Source organism: Rhinichthys klamathensis, unplaced genomic scaffold (assembly GCF_029890125.1).
Source record: "Rhinichthys klamathensis goyatoka isolate OS25496 unplaced genomic scaffold, OSU_Roscu_1.1 h1tg000466l_1, whole genome shotgun sequence".
In the NCBI taxonomy this organism is placed as follows: Eukaryota; Metazoa; Chordata; class Actinopteri; order Cypriniformes; family Leuciscidae; genus Rhinichthys; species Rhinichthys klamathensis.
The window spans coordinates 249,829-268,818 of record NW_026606955.1 but is presented as its reverse complement, the minus strand read 5'-3'; the positions used below and the strand labels follow the sequence as shown (position 1 = coordinate 268,818).

The 18,990-nt window shown below is 42.3% G+C and overlaps 1 protein-coding gene across 1 annotated transcript in view; it reads left to right on the top strand.

Moving 5' to 3' along the window:
* The window catches only part of lrfn5a (leucine rich repeat and fibronectin type III domain containing 5a), a 63,408-nt gene extending 45,166 nt beyond the window's left edge, over positions 1–18,242 (top strand). The window contains exon 3 of the mRNA XM_056236805.1: positions 17,247–18,242. Within this exon, the coding sequence (XP_056092780.1) occupies positions 17,247–18,231 (985 nt within the window). The 3' untranslated portion in view covers positions 18,232–18,242. The remainder of the gene's footprint in view (positions 1–17,246) is intronic.
* Positions 18,243–18,990: the final 748 nt, after the last annotated feature.

Genomic DNA, 18,990 nt, shown 5'->3' with positions numbered 1-18,990 from the left:
TAAAACTGAAGTTGAATTAGAATTGTACATACCAGGGGCGTAGAATTTAGTAGGGATGCTAGGGACGTGTCCCTACCAATATCCAGTGACACTGATATATCCCTAGCAATAATTTCGATCAAAACTTAAAATATATTTATATTGATGTCCCCGTCCCCACCAATTTCAACAAACAAAATGGCCTCAACTATTGAAACTTATGGACCACCTTCTAGAATGCCCTCATTTCAGATGTGCACTTTAGTAGCTAGAATAGAATAGCAATGAGAAGTAAACATGAAAATACCTTCAGTATTTCTCTAAATGTGTACAATTTTGGACATCATAATTTTTATCACGTGAATAATAAAGCACAAACATTTGGAAACTAGCCAGATACATTAGTATGTGATTTGAAATAATGAGTTTGTAGATTGAAATTTAGGAAGCCAATTTAATATACACTAGACATTAGACACAACAATAGGCCAGCAAGGAAAGGAACAAACTGATTTTGGCCCTTTGAGACAGCAGCAAGGTGTTAAAAAGGCCAGCTGTGAAAAGGGATCTAATATTCAGTACATTAGCACAAAAATCCATCACCAGTTTATGTTGTTCTAATGGATGGATGGATCGATGCTTTTTGTTAATGTGAAATGCTTGAATAGAAATCCATTTCTAATTTTCTCTTAAATGAATAATACTGGTGTATGTGTGTGATTTTTGTTTTTGTATGCTGGTTTTTAGACTGTGCCGTGTTTTTGTCTTGTGTGGTTGTGATCTGTCATAGTGTACCCTAGCCTTTAGTTTGTATTACTTTATTTTAAACTGTGTCCCTTAAATGGTTTAAATATCTTAAAGTGCCCCTATTATGCTATTTTGAAGATTCTTTTTTGATGTTCTCCTACAACAGGTTTACATGCATCAAAGGTCCAAAAAATGTTTTATTTTCTCATAAAATAAATTACACATCACAACATTTTTCAATGATTCTCAAACGACCGTCCGATGATTCAGTCTCTCTAAATCTTTCCGGAAGCCTACTCTGCTCTGATTGGTCAGAGAGCCCAGTCTGTTGTGATTGGTTGTTACAGCGTATGTCGAAAAAAAACCCGGCCATTACCATAACTGAATTTCAACTCCGGAGGCTTCCTAAAACTCAGCTATTGTAAACACTGTAAAGACAGTAGTGGTGACGTCGATTTTACCATATCAATCCGAGCGAGAGTCCGATGATGAAACATTTGAAGAACTAGTTATTCAACCCGAACTTCCATCGCAAGGAGCAAGACCTTTCTCAGTAGCTTGGTTTACATGGACACCTTTTGGTTCAATCGGAATGGAATCAATCCGATTGATGAATCCGAACACGGTGTTTACATGAACGATAAATGAAGTAATCGGGTTGATGTGTGCGTTTATATCGGAATTGATTTTTTGACATGCGCACACTGCACGAATATACTGCTGCTGTTCGCGCATAACTATTCTCCTCTATTGGTTCTTTATTTGTTTTAAACAGCAGACTTAATATTTATCCATCTCTGGTCATGATTTGGAGACAATGAGCATATGAACCGCTTTTCCGTGCTGCTTATATTTATCACGCAGTAAAACCCCGTGCCCAAAAGCAGTCGTCTGTGGATGAGTCTGAAACAAGGACTGGTGGGACGTTGTCCTGCTTCACTTCACAGACGCTGAGTGAAATGAGAATTTTAGAATAACGGGACACTCATTTAGATGACACTTTATAAACAGGAAGAACAGCTCGTTCCGTGCGTCATACGTCATCACGCTATTTTAACGTCATTGCACATGCGCAGTCCTTTCAGTTTTGGTTTTCAATCCGATCAAGTGTTTACATGTTCTCTCGATCGTATTGGAATCTTTCAATCCGATCGAAATTCCAATCAGATCGAGCTCAATCAGGTCGATTAAGGTGTTTACATGAAGGTTTTTTAGTCCGATTGTGCCGTCAATCCGATTATAAGGGTCCATGTAAACGCAGCTAGTGATACGCTATTGCAATTGTAATTCCTCTTAACAAGACTATGTCCATCAACAACCCAACGTGTATATTTATAATTTATTGTAGTGTGCATGTTAACTTTACCATTAACTGTATCAATAACAGCACATATGTTAGCCGAGCACTAACGTAAATGACTGATGTAATTTTAAAGTTTGTAAATCCTTTATCATTACTCATAGTAGTAACAACAATAGGCAAGCTGCATTAACTGACAGTTTTAGGTAGTGGCCCACAGCTGATTAGCAGAACTATTTCAGTAAGACAGTAATAACGTTAGGCAGCCTGAGACCTACACAATTTAAAACACAAAACTATGTATTTTGAACACCCGGTAGAAAAAATATACATCAATAATCAATCATACTTGCTTGCAGGTTGCGATTCTGAGGAGCAAGTTGGTCCAAATAAAGTGGGTACTGTCCTATCTTTAATGGATAAGCGTTTTGTAAATCCCATTTAGACCTCCCAGGGATTTAAGTCAAGTCAAGTCAAGTCACCTTTATTTATATAGCGCTTTTTACAATACAGATTGTATCAAAGCGCTTCACAGTGATAACATAACATGAAAACAATATAACAAAGTTAGTTTCTGAAAGAAAATTGCGTCAGCGTCCACCTTAAGTAAGGCAGATCAATAACATTATTGAATATTAAATGTCCCCAACTAAGCAAGCCAAAAGACAAGGCAACAGTGGCAAGGAACCAAAACTCCATCAGGTGACAGAATGGAGAAAAAAACCTTGGGAGAAACCAGACTCAGTCGGGGGGCCAGATTTAAGAAACAATCGTCAGAAGGTTATACTTCTGTTGTAATTTGTCCTCTGCATTTAACCCGTCCAAGTTAGTGCTCAGTCCATTCCTGCTGGTATTGAGAATCAAACCCGCAATCTTTGGGTTACCAGCCTGAATCTCTAACCATTAGAGCTTTTCTTTTTATGGTTTAAAGAGGTTGTGGGCACTTGGGAGACTGAACACAGAATAAAATCTATGGACCTCTTTGATTAGGATTAGCAAGCGTGCCTACCTAGAGCATATTAAAGTGTAAAACTGAATTATCATTATCATTTATGACTGATAATATTCAGAAACCATTGTGTGTGTTAGCCAATCTGTTTTAGTGCTATCTCGAACAGTATTTCCTTTTACATATGCTGTACTCATTAATACGTTCTCGTAATTACGTTCTTTGCAGACTCGCTTGGGGGAATCAAAAAGAGATTCATTTTTGGCTTACTTTATCTCAATGGGCTGCTGTAAATGAGCCACAGTCGGCTAATTACAATAACACACACTGGCCATGAGCGTTCCCTGTTCAATGAGACACACTGCAAAAGCAAAGCCATTACCTCGTCATTTGTGTACAGAGCACATTGTGTGGGAAGCTCTTTTCACAAATGATGAGAATGAAGCCCACAGAAAGACTACAGATACATCTCAACCTATGTTTTTACTAGAGATCTGGCATCTGGCTGATACCCCATGTTGTTATCAAGTGCTCCCTTCTCAGTTAACACATTTAGCAACAGACCGGCCGCAGTGAAACATAGACTATAATCGAATTTTCGCCACACATACAGGGCCAGTGGAATTTGTTCCTGCGATAAAGCTGCAGAAAAGTGCCATGAACTTATAACAGAGACAATCCCCTGTCAGACCTGGGGTTAAGTGTCTTGCTCATGGGCACAATGATGATGTCTGCTTTCTTGATTCTTGCCATTTTGAAACCTTCCGACTATCACTCCTACGCTTCAAGTCAATATGAAATGTCATTCATAATTCAATCTATCATAAAATGTATTTCTGAGTTATACAGAATATTCAATAAGAAATTGATTGGATCTTGCAATGCAGGCATTAAGTAGTCTGGTGGTTTGTGATGTCTGTCAAAAAGGAAGGTAATTTCACAGGGGAAACATTTAGATATAAGTTTATAAAGATTAATAGTTTTTTTTTTCTTTGGAATAAGGTGCAATGACGATGAATCATGCACACTAACACTAGGAATGTGTGTTAATGAAGTAAATAGTTAATTTTCACCACCCATTTTTGTAAGAAAGAAAGAAAATCATTATATTGTATATACAAATATACTGTATATATATATATATATATTAGGGCTGGGAAAAAATTAATCGTGATTAATCGCATCCAAAATAAAAGTTTTGTTTACATAATATATGTGTGTGTAGTGTGTGTAATTATTTTGTATATATAAATACACACACATGCATATATATATTTAAGAAATATTTGCATGTATATACTGTATATATATTTATACATCATTTATATTATATATAAATATACATATTTTTTATATTAATAACACATTTTTCTTAAATATATACATGCATGTGTGTGTATTTATAGATACAAAATAATTATACACACTACACACACATATTTTATGTAAACACAACTTTTATTTTGGATGCGATTAATCACGATTAATTTTTTCCCAGCCCTAATATATATATATATATACAGTATATATATTATTTATTCTGCATTCATTGTTCAGAAGTGTAAAATTTTCTTGAGTAATTGTACTTAATTATTTGGGGGAATTGTTTTTTTTTTTAACAAGTGCTGTTGAAACTAAATACTCAATTACATTTAAAAATAGCACCTTTTTATTCCTTGTAATTTTATTAAGACCTTCAAAGTACATATTTTACCATTCATCATGACAAATATATATCCTGTTAATAAAAATAAACTATATTTTTGTCTGTCTTACTGAGCTAGCAAGTCTCATGTCCTTGAATTTTATTCAACTTAAAAAAAAAAAAAAAAATCTGTGTGAAATGTGCTTGGCCACAGCTATGGTCAATCATCCTTGAGAGCGGAGTTGATCTAAAACAGTTCTTGTTATAACCTTAAAGGAGAACTCCGGCGCAAAATGAACCTTTGGTCTAATTACACATTGTTACCTAGTCAACCGTTATCTGAGATTTGTTTTCATGATTATCGAATGTAAATAGTTTTATCTCTAAAAACAGTTTAGCCTATAAAGCTAGTATAATGCTAGTATATTGGGCATAGTGTAATGACAAATAAAAATCGCTTGTTAATACCACTAACAAGGCTGAAAATAGCCCCACACTAACACGGTAGCATAATGAGGGTCCCTACCTTCAAACCGAAGCATTGAGAACTTTGTCAGTGTCCAGACAGTTTAATAAGAAGATATTTTAAACATACAGTCAACTTCGTGAATACAGGCAGGAGCCATCTTTGAAATACAGCCTTTAGCAGTCAATCTACGAACGCCGATCCAAGCCTGCTGTTCGCGCTCACCTTATCACAACTTATAGCTCGTTCACATCTCACCAGCGCACTTGGATCGGCGTTCGTAGATCGACTGGTAGGTCTGGGGTAGGGTTAGGATTAGATAGCGTCATCTAACTGACGTTAAAGGTAAAGCGTCAGTAAGATGACGCCCTAGGATCGCGTCATGTAACTGACGCTAAAGGGTGCCTAAAGCGTCGAATATTGAAGCATGGTCAAAATGATTCCCAAGGCGTCAGTTTCATGACGCCTAGGGATGAGAATGGGCTGAGTATCCATACTTTCACTTAAATATATTTTTTTTACTTTTTATTCCCAGTATTTTTTGTCATTGCCGAGGATTGCAAACGTCTTCACATTAACAGCGCCAACTGCCTGCTAGTATCAAGAAACTCCTCCACAAAGAGGAAACGTATGCTACCCAGATTTAGTGACACTAATAGAGTCTAGGCAGTGTGCTAATTAGATGTTACATTTAACAATAAAGCATCTAGAAATGGGAGGATATATTCCAGTGTCACTGAATAAAATTAGTAGGCTACTTACTCAATGCTATGTAGAACGATGCAAATATTTTCAGCCATTTTGTGAAACATGACCCTAGCAGCTAGTTTCTTGACACCATTAAACACACACTGAGTTACTTAGAGCAACCCTGCAATTAAAATGCTCAGCTCATTCATTTGGTATGTATGATGGTGGATGCTCTCACCCAGCATACTGAAACGCTCTGACCGGCTGTGGCGCGAGGCCGCTTCTACTGAGAACCTTTGTGCTCCAAATCCAGTCGGTTTGCATGGGAAATCACAGAGCCCTTCTTTCAGCTGGCTGAATGAGCTGAATGTTTGCCAGGCTGCAGAGGAGACAGGTGGGGCGTGTGGGGAAGGATGATAAGAGATGCCATTGTTCACGTCTGAAGTGAACGGTTCAGAGAGTGATAGCAGACCCCAGGCTCCTGCAAGTACAGCAGGACTTCCTCTAGATACAGCACCGAAGCAGATTTACCGTTGCTCCAGACTAACGCTTTCTAGATTATGTGATTAAACATGCCTGCAGCAGAGTAAACACAGGACAGATAAGAGATCAAGACCTGATATATCACAGTTTGCTTTACGCGTTTATTGTAACATGCTCAGAATGGTATAATAGGTTCTCCACATGTGTCGTGCTTAAATCTGCTGCACAAATGAAAATGCAACTTGAGCATTACCATATTTATCAATAGCTTAGGACTAGTGTGTTCCTGTACAGAGCCCTCCGATGTGAAATCCACTTCTCTATCGTGCTGTTCTTGTTAGCTTATGAAAATTGTATATTCATGTGGGTTTTGATTCAGAACACAACACACAACTGAATAAAATCATGAACATGAAAAGAATCATAACAATTGACCCCTTGAAGTAATGCCATATTTTTTTTTCCAAATTATGTATTGCTTCATTTGTAATATTTTTATGATTCATTATTTTACTTTATTTCAGACAATATTGTTTTGAAAATTTAACCCATTTAGAGGATTTTGCTTTGCACCGGGATCCTGATCAGACTTTAAGGGGTTTTATTTATTTATTTATTTTTAAGAAATTAATACTACTGTATAGATAATTCAGCAAGCATGCAGGGGTCATGAACTGCATTATTTTATTATTTTATAATGTTTCCTGGGTGAATCTATAATGTTGGTATGATTTTCACATCAAAAATCGTCATAATTTAGATATAATAAAAAATTATTACATGTGGAACTCTCTTGAAAACTTCTTTTAGCACGTTTTTTTTTACTAATCGTGAAAAATGTTGATTATAGCCTCAGATTATTTTTAGATCTATAGCATTATATTTAGATCGTGACATGAAAGGTTGCAGTGATGAGCATTGTAGCCGATTACAGACATGTTGAACGCATGAATGCAGGGATCTTGTCAGTGTAACTGGATTTCTGCACTCTAATGAATACTTTCATCATAATTAACAGTGCAAACATGATGTAAATAAGGGATTTATTGATTATAACGAGAGTTTTGGTGAGAGGGACTATTCTTTGATCACTTTCTATATATAATTTAATTGCAATTTAAATAACAGATTATTTTCATCCTATTAAGCAAAACAATGTAAAGTTGACCTTTTAACATTAATCATTACATATAAAAAATCACTGGTCACTGTGATTTTGGTTAGACATGCACACATAATCAGTACAAATCAAACAATCTGTAACAATAGTGATACAGTAAAAACTTAGTTTACTCGCATAAGTGTGCTGAGCCGGGTTTTTTTAAGTCTTTCTGCAAATCCTGCGTCAGAAAGGTTATGCATCCAGTGTTAGCGCCACACATGTTATTTACCTATTACTTGTCATGTGCGAATCAGTGGGCGGGGCTACAGTGGTAATGATGTAGAAGTAGGCGTTGATCTATTTCTGCAGAAGCATTTTTTCACCTATCATATGGGCACATTCCACGAGTCGTTCTCTGGGCTTGGTTTCAGTATAAGCTGTTTCTGGACTAACAAGTTTTCAGTTCTGAAGCTTACAGGATATTCTTATAGTATAGTATGAAGGAAAATTTGATTTCTCAATTCATGACCCCTTTAAATTAATCAAAAGTGACAGTAAATGCATTTAGAATGTTAAAAAAGGATTTCTATTTCAAATGTTGTAACAATGTTTCACAATATGACTGTTTTTTATGGGATTAATATCCTGCCATGATTCAAAACTGAAAATAAAGTTCTGAAAGGTTGAAACTAAGTGTTCGAAAACTCAAAATCTTACAAAAAAAGTTTTGCAAGATCGAAAAATAAGATTTGCAAGCTTGCAAAATGTAAAAAAATTAAAAATATCTCTGCAAACATTATGTTGTTTTTGAGATTTCCTTCTTCAGAACTGCAACATTTTTTTTACGATGTTGCGCAAACAATTTTTCAGAGTTTCAAATTTGTCAGTGTTCTCCCACTGTATTAGTTTGTTTTCCAGGTTTGAAACCTTGTAAATGGTGATCTGAAAACTGGTGTGCGAATGTGTGAAAAAAAGTTTTGAAACTCTGAAAACAGACTTTTGCAGGCTTGCAAAGGGGTAAAAAAAATTAAATCTCTGCAAACATAATTTTGTTTTTGAGTTTTCCTTCTTCAGAAGTGCAACACTCTTTTTTACGGTGTTGTGCAATCATTTTTTCAGAGTTTCGAATTTGTCACTGTTCTCCCAGTGTATAGTTTGTTTTCCAGATTTGAAACCTTGTAAATGGTGATCTGAAAACTGGTGTGCGAATAGGTGAAAAACAGTTTTGAAACTCTGAAAACTGAGGTTCGAAAGGGCGAAACTTATTACATTACATTACATGTGCACTCCTATTGCAGACTATTTTTTCAGAGCTGAGTTTACAACACCCAGTTTGCGGAGATACGCCCACACAGTTGCGAGCTTGCGACTCACGTGATTTGTGGCAGCGTTGTCACGCAGCTCTGCTCTGAAACTCTGAAACTCAGACTGAGCGAAAATGAAGCTTCGCAACGTCGCAACTTAAAAAAAAGCCTGGAGGGAGGGCCTTCTGCTCTTGGCCAATGCTTTGCTGTCTGCTGACGTACAGTCCAATCACAAGTCGTATTTACTGGAAAGGTGGGATTGACCGACTGCTCCGCCAATGACGAAAACGTATGGGATGAATATAGTCAGTCATATTTATTTATAGAGCACATTTAAAAAAAAACAGCTGTTGGCCAAAGTGCTGTATCAAAATATAGTATCAAAATGATTAACACGTGCAAGCACAATTATCAATGAACTTGATTAATGTTGCAGAAATGTTTTATTATCCACAACCAAAGGCCTTTCAACAGGCCTTTTCAGGGGCGGCGCCAGATCATTTTTAACGCAGGTGCTGAGGGGGTGTCAGATCATTGACAGGGGGAGCTGCGCAATTATATATATATATATATATATATATATATATATATATATATATATATATATATAGGCTATATACATACACACACACACACACACTATTATTTAAATGAGCAAAATTTATAATGAGATGCTCCAGCTCATGTGCAATGCAATCGCGCCCGTGCCTCCATGATCATATTGTCAGCTATTTGCTTCTTATTTATTATATATCCAATTGGTTGATGAAAAATTGATTAAAATGAAGATACAATTTATACAAAACGAAATTCACTTTAAAGAAAGGCTTTCTACAAAACAAAACTTAATTTAGTGGTCAAAATCATGTCTGACCCATCATATCTTCCGATATATTGCGCATCCATCTTGCACATGCTGTTCAATTTTCATAATCAGCATAGATGTGAAAAAAATAACATTACAATATTTTAACAAAAATGAAACTAAATGCGCTTATTTAATGGCTACAACACATATAGTGGGCCTATACAGACTCTCTAAATATTTACATTAATATTAACAATGCTGTAGAAGTGCAGTTTGTTGATAGTAAATGTTAACTAATCTATAAGTGTCACCGATTTTTTATACACCGATTCAGAGGTCTCGTGAGTTCAGTGTTGGACATGTCAGTTGTTTCAACTATTCATTAAAGTGAATAGTTAAAATGAGTCATTCGTTTGCGTATCGGACGTGTCATTAGTGGACGTCTAGCACGCTTGTGTGATTATCTCGGCAGTTTAGGAGTAGGACATCACACAAGATTTGCAATTTGTACAAATAGAGACATTTTTGTGAATACAAATGTTTTCTTTTGTATTAGTGTTTCATAATTTGCGAATCCAACAAAGAAGACGTGCATGTGTGGATCAGGTGACACGCGTGCATTCATTGACGTCTTTTCTGAGTCAATCTCATTTGATTCATTTGGATTTTGAGACTTTCTTTTCGCGGGTTTTAAGCATTTCACAACCCACACACAAACAACTACAAATGAATAGGCCTGGTGCTAATTATTAATTTGGGCACAACTACACATCTATTTGACAAATTCATAAATGTGCGTCACTACATTTAAACTAATACAATTCAATGTGTGCGCAAAATCCAGAATCACATGAATGTGCAGCATTTTGTACAACTAGAGCCATATAGTTGTTAATACAAAACCTCGATTTTGTATTAATGTAGCTCAGAACTTGTGCATGCAACAAGATGTGCAATTTTTGATCAGGTGAAACACGTGCATTCATTGCTCCGTTTCTAGAATGCATGAATATATTATATTCATCCCATACGCTTTCGTCATTGGCGGAGCAGTCGGTCAATCCCACCTTTCCAGTAAATACGACTTGTGATTGGACTGTACGTCAGCAGACAGCAAAGCATTGGCCAAGAGCAGAAGGCCCTCCCTCCAAGCTTTTTTTTAAGTTGCGAGGTTGCGAAGCTTCATTTTCGCTCAGTCTGAGTTTCAGAGTTTCAGAGCAGAGCTGCGTGACAAAGCTGCCACAAATCACGTGAGTCGCAAGCTCGCAACTGTGTGGGCGTATCTCCGCAAACTGGGTGTTGTAAACTCAGCTCTGAAAAAATAGTCTGCAATAGGAGTGCACATGTAATGTAATGTAATAAGTTTCGCCCTTTCGAACCTCAGTTTTCAGAGTTTCAAAACTGTTTTTCACCTATTCGCACACCAGTTTTCAGATCACCATTTACAAGGTTTCAAATCTGGAAAACAAACTATACACTGGGAGAACAGTGACAAATTCGAAACTCTGAAAAAATGATTGCACAACACCGTCAAAAAGAGTGTTGCACTTCTGAAGAAGGAAAACTCAAAAACAAAATTATGTTTGCAGAGATTTAATTTTTTTTACCCCTTTGCAAGCCTGCAAAAGTCTGTTTTCAGAGTTTCAAAACTTTTTTTCACACATTCGCACACCAGTTTTCAGATCACCATTTACAAGGTTTCAAACCTGGAAAACAAACTAATACAGTGGGAGAACACTGACAAATGTGAAACTCTGAAAAATTGTTTGCGCAACATCGTAAAAAAAATGTTGCAGTTCTGAAGAAGGAAATCTCAAAAACAACATAATGTTTGCAGAGATATTTTTAATTTTTTTACATTTTGCAAGCTTGCAAATCTTATTTTTCGATTTTGCAAAACTTTTTTTTGTAAGATTTTGAGTTTTCGAACACTTAGTTTCAACCTTTCAGAACTTTATTTTCAGTTTTGAATCATGGCAGGATATTAATCCCATAGTTTTTTACTGTATTTTTGAATAAAAAATGTAGTCTGTGGACTTTAAAAAAAATTCTGACCTCACACTTTGAATGATAGTGAATGCGTATGTAATAAAGTTCGTCTTTATGGAGGAAGAAGGAGACAGGGTCGGCGAGACTGGGACTCGTACGGTTTTTATTTTCAACAAAAATAATAAATGGTGCGCACACAGCGCATTCACCGTAGTAGTACTACAGCAACACAATATTTCCAATAACAACTCTTTCCACGCTGGTTCAGCTTCAACGTCCTCCACAGCTTCAGTTAAACTCTTTCCACGCTGCTTTCAGCTGTCCCAGTTTCAACACTGCTCACGCACGAGTCGCCAGTCCTCCCCTCTTTCCTCATTCTCTCACTTTGTGGCTTTTATCCGTCTCCCCACGCCAATCACTGCAATCAGACACAGGTGTTTATCATTTGCACTTGACCCACTTACTCACCGCCGCGCCCTCTGACTTGTCTCTCACTACAGACGGCGCTAAAACCACGCCCCCCTCATCACATACCCCCACCGCCCGACTCAGGCCGGGGAACCGTCCGGCCTGCAGCCCGCCCCCCCCCCCCCCCCCCCCCCCTCCTGGAGAGGAAGTCGGCCACAGCCATCTGCGTCCCCGGCCTGTGGACCACCTGAAATTTAAATGGTTGTAAAGCCAGATACCAACGGGTGATCCGCGCGTTGGTATCTTTCATGCGGTGGAGCCATTGAAGGGGAGCGTGGTCCGAACACAGGGTGAACTCCTGGCCCAGGAGGTAGTATCGGAGGGTGAGAACAGCCCAACGGATGGCCAAACACTCCTTTTCTATGGTGCTGTACATCGTCTCTCTCTTAGAAAGCTTCCGACTGATGTACAGCACCGGCCGTTCCTCCCCCTCCACCTCCTGGGACAGGACCGCGCCCAAACCCCTGTCCGAGGCATCCGTCTGTAGGATAAAAGGGAGAGAAAAGTCAGGAGCATGCAAAAGCGGTCCGCCGCACAGAGCAGCCTTTATGTTGGTAAAAGCCTGCTGGCACTGCTCCGTCCACTGAACCGTATCTGGAGCGCCCTTTTTAGTTAGATCAGTCAGCGGGCTAGCGAGGTCCGAATAATTGGGAACAAACCGTCTATAGTATCCCGCTAGCCCCAGGAACTGTCTAACCTCCTTTTTGGTCTTAGGACTCGGACAGGTCGCAACCGCAGCAGTCTTATCAATTTGGGGACGCACCTGTCCATGTCCCAAGTGGAAGCCCAGATATCTTACTTCAACCCGCCCAATTGCACACTTCTTCGGGTTGGCTGTGAGCCCAGCTCTTCTCAGCGTTTTCAGGACAGCACGCAGATACTGCATATGACGCTGCCAATCATTACTATAAATAATGATGTCATCTAAATAAGCAGCGGCATATGCAGCATGCGGCCGGAGAATTCGGTCCATCAAACGCTGAAAAGTCGCCGGTGCCCCAAACAACCCGAACGGAAGTGTGACAAATTGGTGCAATCCAAACGGCGTGGTAAAAGCTGTATTTTCTTTAGATATTGGAGATAAGGGGATCTGCCAATAACCTTTTGTTAAGTCCAGCGTCGAATAAAAGCGAGCAGAACCAAGCCGATCAAGCAACTCGTCAATCCTGGGCATTGGATACGCATCAAACTTAGACACTGCGTTCACCTTCCTATAATCCACACAGAACCGAATCGAACCGTCAGGTTTGGGTACCAAAACGATCGGGCTCGCCCAGTCACTGTTGGACTCTTCTATGACCCCCATGTCCAGCATTGTCTCTAATTCGGCCTGAACGGTTTTCTTTTTGTGTTCAGGTAAACGATACGGGCGGCAACGTACCACGACCCCCGGATCTGTCTCAACGTGGTGCTGAATGAGGTTCGTTCGACCAGGCAGGGGCGAGAATACATCGGCAAATTCTGCCTGTAAGGTTGTGATGTCAGCGAGCTGCGAGGGCGAGAGGTGGTCACCAGAGGGAGCCAGAGCGAATGACTGGGATTTGATATTCGCTTCTGGCCCGAGATCCTCCTCTCCAGTCACCACCGTCGCCAGCATCACTGCTTCAGCCTCAACCCATTTTTTAAGCAGGTTGAGGTGGTAAATCTGACGTCCCCCACCCCGATCCGATCGAACTACCTCATAGTTGAGATCACCAACTCGCCGTGTGACCTCAAATGGCCCTTGCCACTTTGCGAGTAATTTCGAGCTGGACGTGGGAAGTAATACAAGTACCTTATCTCCCGGTGCGAATTGACGAAGTTTAGTCCCCCTATTGTATTGCTGTCTCTGTCTGTCCTGGGCCTGTAACAAATTCTCCAAAGAGAGCCGCCCCAATGTGTGGAGTTTTGTTCTCAGGTCCAGGACATGCTGAATTTCGTTTTTACTAGCGGACGGTCCGTCCTCCCAAGCCTCCCTCAGTACATCCAACACCCCACGGGGCTGGCGACCGAAAAGAAGCTCGAAGGGGGAAAACCCCGTGGAGGCTTGGGGAACCTCGCGTACAGCAAACAGAAGGGGTTCCAACCATTTATCCCAATTTTTGGCGTCTTCGTGAACGAACTTACGAATCATGGTTTTCAAAGTACGATTAAACCGTTCGACCAGGCCGTCTGTTTGTGGGTGATAGACGCTGGTGCGAATCGATTTAATGCCCAACAATTCATAAAGCTCGCGAACCGTTCGTGACATAAACGCCGTGCCTTGATCGGTGAGGATCTCTTTAGGGATCCCCACCCGGGAGATTAAAGAAAACAGCGCGCTTGCCACACTCTTAGCGGAGATATTGCGAAGCGGTACTGCTTCCGGGTATCGTGTTGCGTAATCTACCAAGACTAACGCAAAACGATGCCCTCGTGCTGACCGTTCTAATGGCCCAATGAGGTCCATACCAATTCGTTCGAAGGGGACCTGCATCAGCGGAAGGGGGCACAAGGGTGCTTTTGGGTTGGCCGGTGGATTAACCAACTGACATTCACGACAAGACGCGCACCACCTGCGCACGTTCTCGTGAATGCCCGGCCAAAAGAATCGGGCCATGAGACGGTTTAGTGTCGCCGTTTGCCCCAAATGACCGGCCATCGGATTACAGTGAGCCGCCTGGAAAAGCATTTCCCGACGGCTCCTTGGTACTAACAACTGGGTTGTATCCTCCTTTGTCTGGGCGTCTTGGGTCACCCGATACAACCTATCTTTGATCACACAAAAATAGGGGTAAGAGAGCGGTTGCTCCGGGTGGAGTAGCTGACCGTCGATGGAACGGACCTGGTCAAACGCGCGTTTTAGCGTCTCATCCTGGGACTGTTTTAGGGGAAAATCATCGCGCTCGGAGAGGATATTTCCCTCCAAAGTGCTCTCTTCCCCTACAGCAGAACCCAGAGGCCCCGGTACAGCATCCCCCACCTGAATCACCGCTGTCTTCCCTGGTGCTTCTTTTCCCAAGAGGCATCCGCACATAAAGCCCCCAATAACTTCTTAAAACCAGGCCAATCCGTTCCCAAGATTAGCGGATGCCGGAGGTGCGGGTTAACTGCGACCTCCACACTATGCTTTTGTCCCCTAAATAGAATTTCTACCGACATTAAGGGATAACTCACCACCACCCCGTGCACACACCGCACCTTAACCACGCGGCTGTTATCCAATGCCCCAGATCGAACCAGGCTTTGATGAATAGAGGTTTGGTTACATCCTGAATCCACCAAAGCCTGATAAGTACCCCCCTTTATACTCACTGGTATTTGGTACGGGCCGGCTTGATCGGGGGCGGCCTTTGGCGCGTCGGGGACCCGAACCAGTGTCCCCACCTCCATCACCGGGCACCGGTCGATGAAGTGGCCCGGGTCCCCACAGCGCCAACAGGCCGGCCCAGGTTTTACCGCTGTTCCAGCGGCAGGAAGCGGGGCAAGGGATTGACGTGGGGAGAGAGGTGCCAGCTGCGCCAGGGTGGAAAGTTCCCCAGCCGGTGTCCCCCTCGTCGCCGTCCTCCCGGCCGCCCCATTGTCACCGGACCACCCAGACCTCCACCTCGGCGCTGGCCTGGGTGCGAAGCCTCCTCGCGACCTAGGAAGGGGGACAGGCTTAGTAGAAAGGGAGGGGGTAGAGGCCGGGGGAGAGAGAGAGAGAGAGGGCGAGAGAGAGACAGATGGAAGGGTTTCGCCGACCCCAGAGCACGCCACCATGTGATCCTCCGCCAGTTGGATGGCCTGGTCCAGCGACGTCGGGCGGTGGCACTGGACCCACTGTGCAGTTTTCTTGGGGAGCTTCACTATAAACTGTTCCAGTACCACCTGGTCGATAATCTGCTCGACGTCGCTTCCCCCGGCCATCAGCCATTTGCGGCAGGAGTCCCGGAGCTGTTGCGCCATCACGAAGGGCCGGCCGGACTCGTCGAGTGTCAGAGACCTGAAGCGCTGGCGATGCTGTTCCGTGGTCCGACCGACCCGTTGCAGGATGGCGCGCCGTAGGTCTTGATAGACCAGGAGACTCGCGACTGGCAGCTGGTGGGCGGCAACCTGCGACTCCCCTGACAGCAGCGGGATGAGACGCAGAGGCCAGTCTGCCCTGGGCCAGCCCCGGGTCTCGGCCATCCTTTCGAAGAGGTCCAAGAACGCCTCCGGGTCGTCAGTAGGACCCATCTTCGATAAGGTAAGCGGCGAGGCCGAGTCTGTTGCTGGGGGGGGGCTTGCCGGAGTCTCCCGGTCCAGACAGCTCCGGAACAACTCACGGTCTTCCTGCTGACCTTGGAGCAGCGCCTGAAAGCGCCGCTCATGCTCCTCCTTAACGCTCAGCAGGGCCTGATGTTGATCTCTTTGAAGAGCCGCGAGTGACTGAATGATGTCCGCAAACGGCGTTCCTGACGGGTTCTGCATGGCGGCGGCCGATCTCCTTCTTCCCGGGTTTTCGGCACCAGTGTAATAAAGTTCGTCTTTATGGAGGAAGAAGGAGACAGGGTCGGCGAGACTGGGACTCGTACGGTTTTTATTTTCAACAAAAATAATAAATGGTGCGCACACAGCGCATTCACCGTAGTAGTACTACAGCAACACAATATTTCCAATAACAACTCTTTCCACGCTGGTTCAGCTTCAACGTCCTCCACAGCTTCAGTTAAACTCTTTCCACGCTGCTTTCAGCTGTCCCAGTTTCAACACTGCTCACGCACGAGTCGCCAGTCCTCCTCTCTTTCCTCATTCTCTCACTTTGTGGCTTTTATCCGTCTCCCCACGCCAATCACTGCAATCAGACACAGGTGTTTATCATTTGCACTTGACCCACTTACTCACCGCCGCGCCCTCTGACTTGTCTCTCACTACAGACGGCGCTAAAACCACGCCCCCCTCATCACAGCGTATAATATTACAAACAAAAGGGACTCAACACACAGAATGTAATTATGGGTAATGGACAAGCAATAACATGCCATGATCAATAAAACAAAGTATAAATATATGCTGTTTTTATGAAACTTTGTATCAGTTGAATAAGCATTTATCTCTGCAGGTCTGCAAAAAAGAAAGTTCTGCAAGAAAAGCCAAATGGTGTAAAAATTTTGAAAAAGTCACAGTACATAAAACTTTCTTTTTCCCTTATCCATATATGTAGGATATTACTCTCTCAGGGCTACTGCTGGGCTGACAAATTATGGAAATTAAAATTTTGCATGAACTGATACCACTCTTGAGGTTGTTCAGAAGATGTAAAGCAGTTTAATAAATGAATGATGAATGAAACCTATCATGTTTTATTCCAACACTCTTCTTTTCTTCACCCAACAGAATGATTCCCCCAACGAGCAAAAACTTCCTGGTGAATAACCTGGCTGCCGGGACGCAGTATGACCTGTGCGTCCTTGCAATTTATGACGACGGCATGACCTCTCTGACGGCCACGCGGGTTGTAGGCTGCGTGCAGTTCACCACCGAGTCTGAGTATCTACGCTGCCACTTCATGCAATCCCAGTTCTTAGGTGGCACTATGATCATCATCATCGGGGGCATAATCGTGGCCTCCGTCCTCGTCTTCATCATCATCCTCATGATCCGCTACAAAGTGTGCAACAGCGGCAACTCCGCCAAGGGGACCTCGGTCACCGACGTGCACTCTCAAACCAACGGGGCGCAGTCCCAGGGCTGTACCGTCACACCGTCTGCGTCCAAACAAGGTGCTTTGAGCTTGGAGGCAGGCGAGGGATGCCAAAAGAGCTCCGCCGCGCCTCTTCCTCCACCTCCAGATTCCCAAACCCAAACCTCAGAGACCTCCATTCCAGACTGCTCCACCTCCACTTCCCTGGTATGCCAAAGCTGGACGACACCCGGCTCTTCAGGGTCATTAAAGCCAAAGCGCAAACCAGCGCCAAAGCCCGTCCCCGCGGCCGGTGCCACCGAGCCCAAAGTGGAGGCGCTCCCCAACGCAGAGACGCAAAACACCAACCGAAACAACTCCACTGCCCTTCAGCAGACGGTCCCAACCCCCCCGCCCCCATCCCGCTTTAATGACACTCCGATTTTAAGGAGGGCGCGTCCTACTTCGTCCAAGTATATGACACTGCCCGTTGAAGGAGTGCGGGCTAAACGCAGGTACTCTTTGAACGAGAACCTGTCGAAACACCACTGCTACATTGGCTCGCAGAAGCTGGGGAACGTGTTTTGCAAGCGGAGTATGTCTGTAAACGGGATGCTAGTCCAAATGGCAAACTCGAATCTAGACAGCGAGAAAACTGCGTTTTCCAGTTCAGAGTGGATTTTAGAGAGCACCGTGTGAATGTACGACTGCTGGAGTGCCTGCATCTCATTGTGTACGTGTGTGTGCGTGTGTGTGTGTATAGGCTCTCAAAGTATATAAATGTGTGTGATCGTATGAATGTGCACGTTTTGCACCATTTCTTTAGTTTCCATCCGCAAATCATATTTTCTGCTGTCTTTTTATTAATGTTTTCTGGGAACCCATGGATTACTGTGGATATTTGCTTTGAGGGAGGTGCTAGCCGCTCATAGCCGGATCCATCACCCAAGAGAGACACGCCTCCATCTTCACTGAACACGGTGAGCTTCACGGTAAGAGGAAAGCATCGGTGCCTTCCTGTGTCCTCTTACCAGAGGGCTCCTACTGGATACAAGCTTTGTGTCAGTTACACTATAGAAGGAAACATAAGAGATTTCACAAAAAAGCCTTTCTATTCAAGGAAATGACATTTCCTGCATATTATAGAGAAACTCTTATAAGAAAAGAAAAAAAAAACTATATAAGGACTTGATACTGGGACCTGTTATTAAATTGATATTTTTAAAAAAATCAAAGCTTTTTCTTTTCAGTGACATTTTGCCTTTGTTTGAAGGCACAAAAAAAAATCCATGTACAGAAAGACAACATCTGCTGTGTTCTTATGTTGTGTAAAATAAAATAAAAAAATGAAACCATTCCGTCTGTGTCGGTATGAACGTAAAACAAATGTTCATGATACTGCTTCAATTCGTGTAATACACAAAAAATAGAGTGATGTTTCAGGTATTATGCATTGTA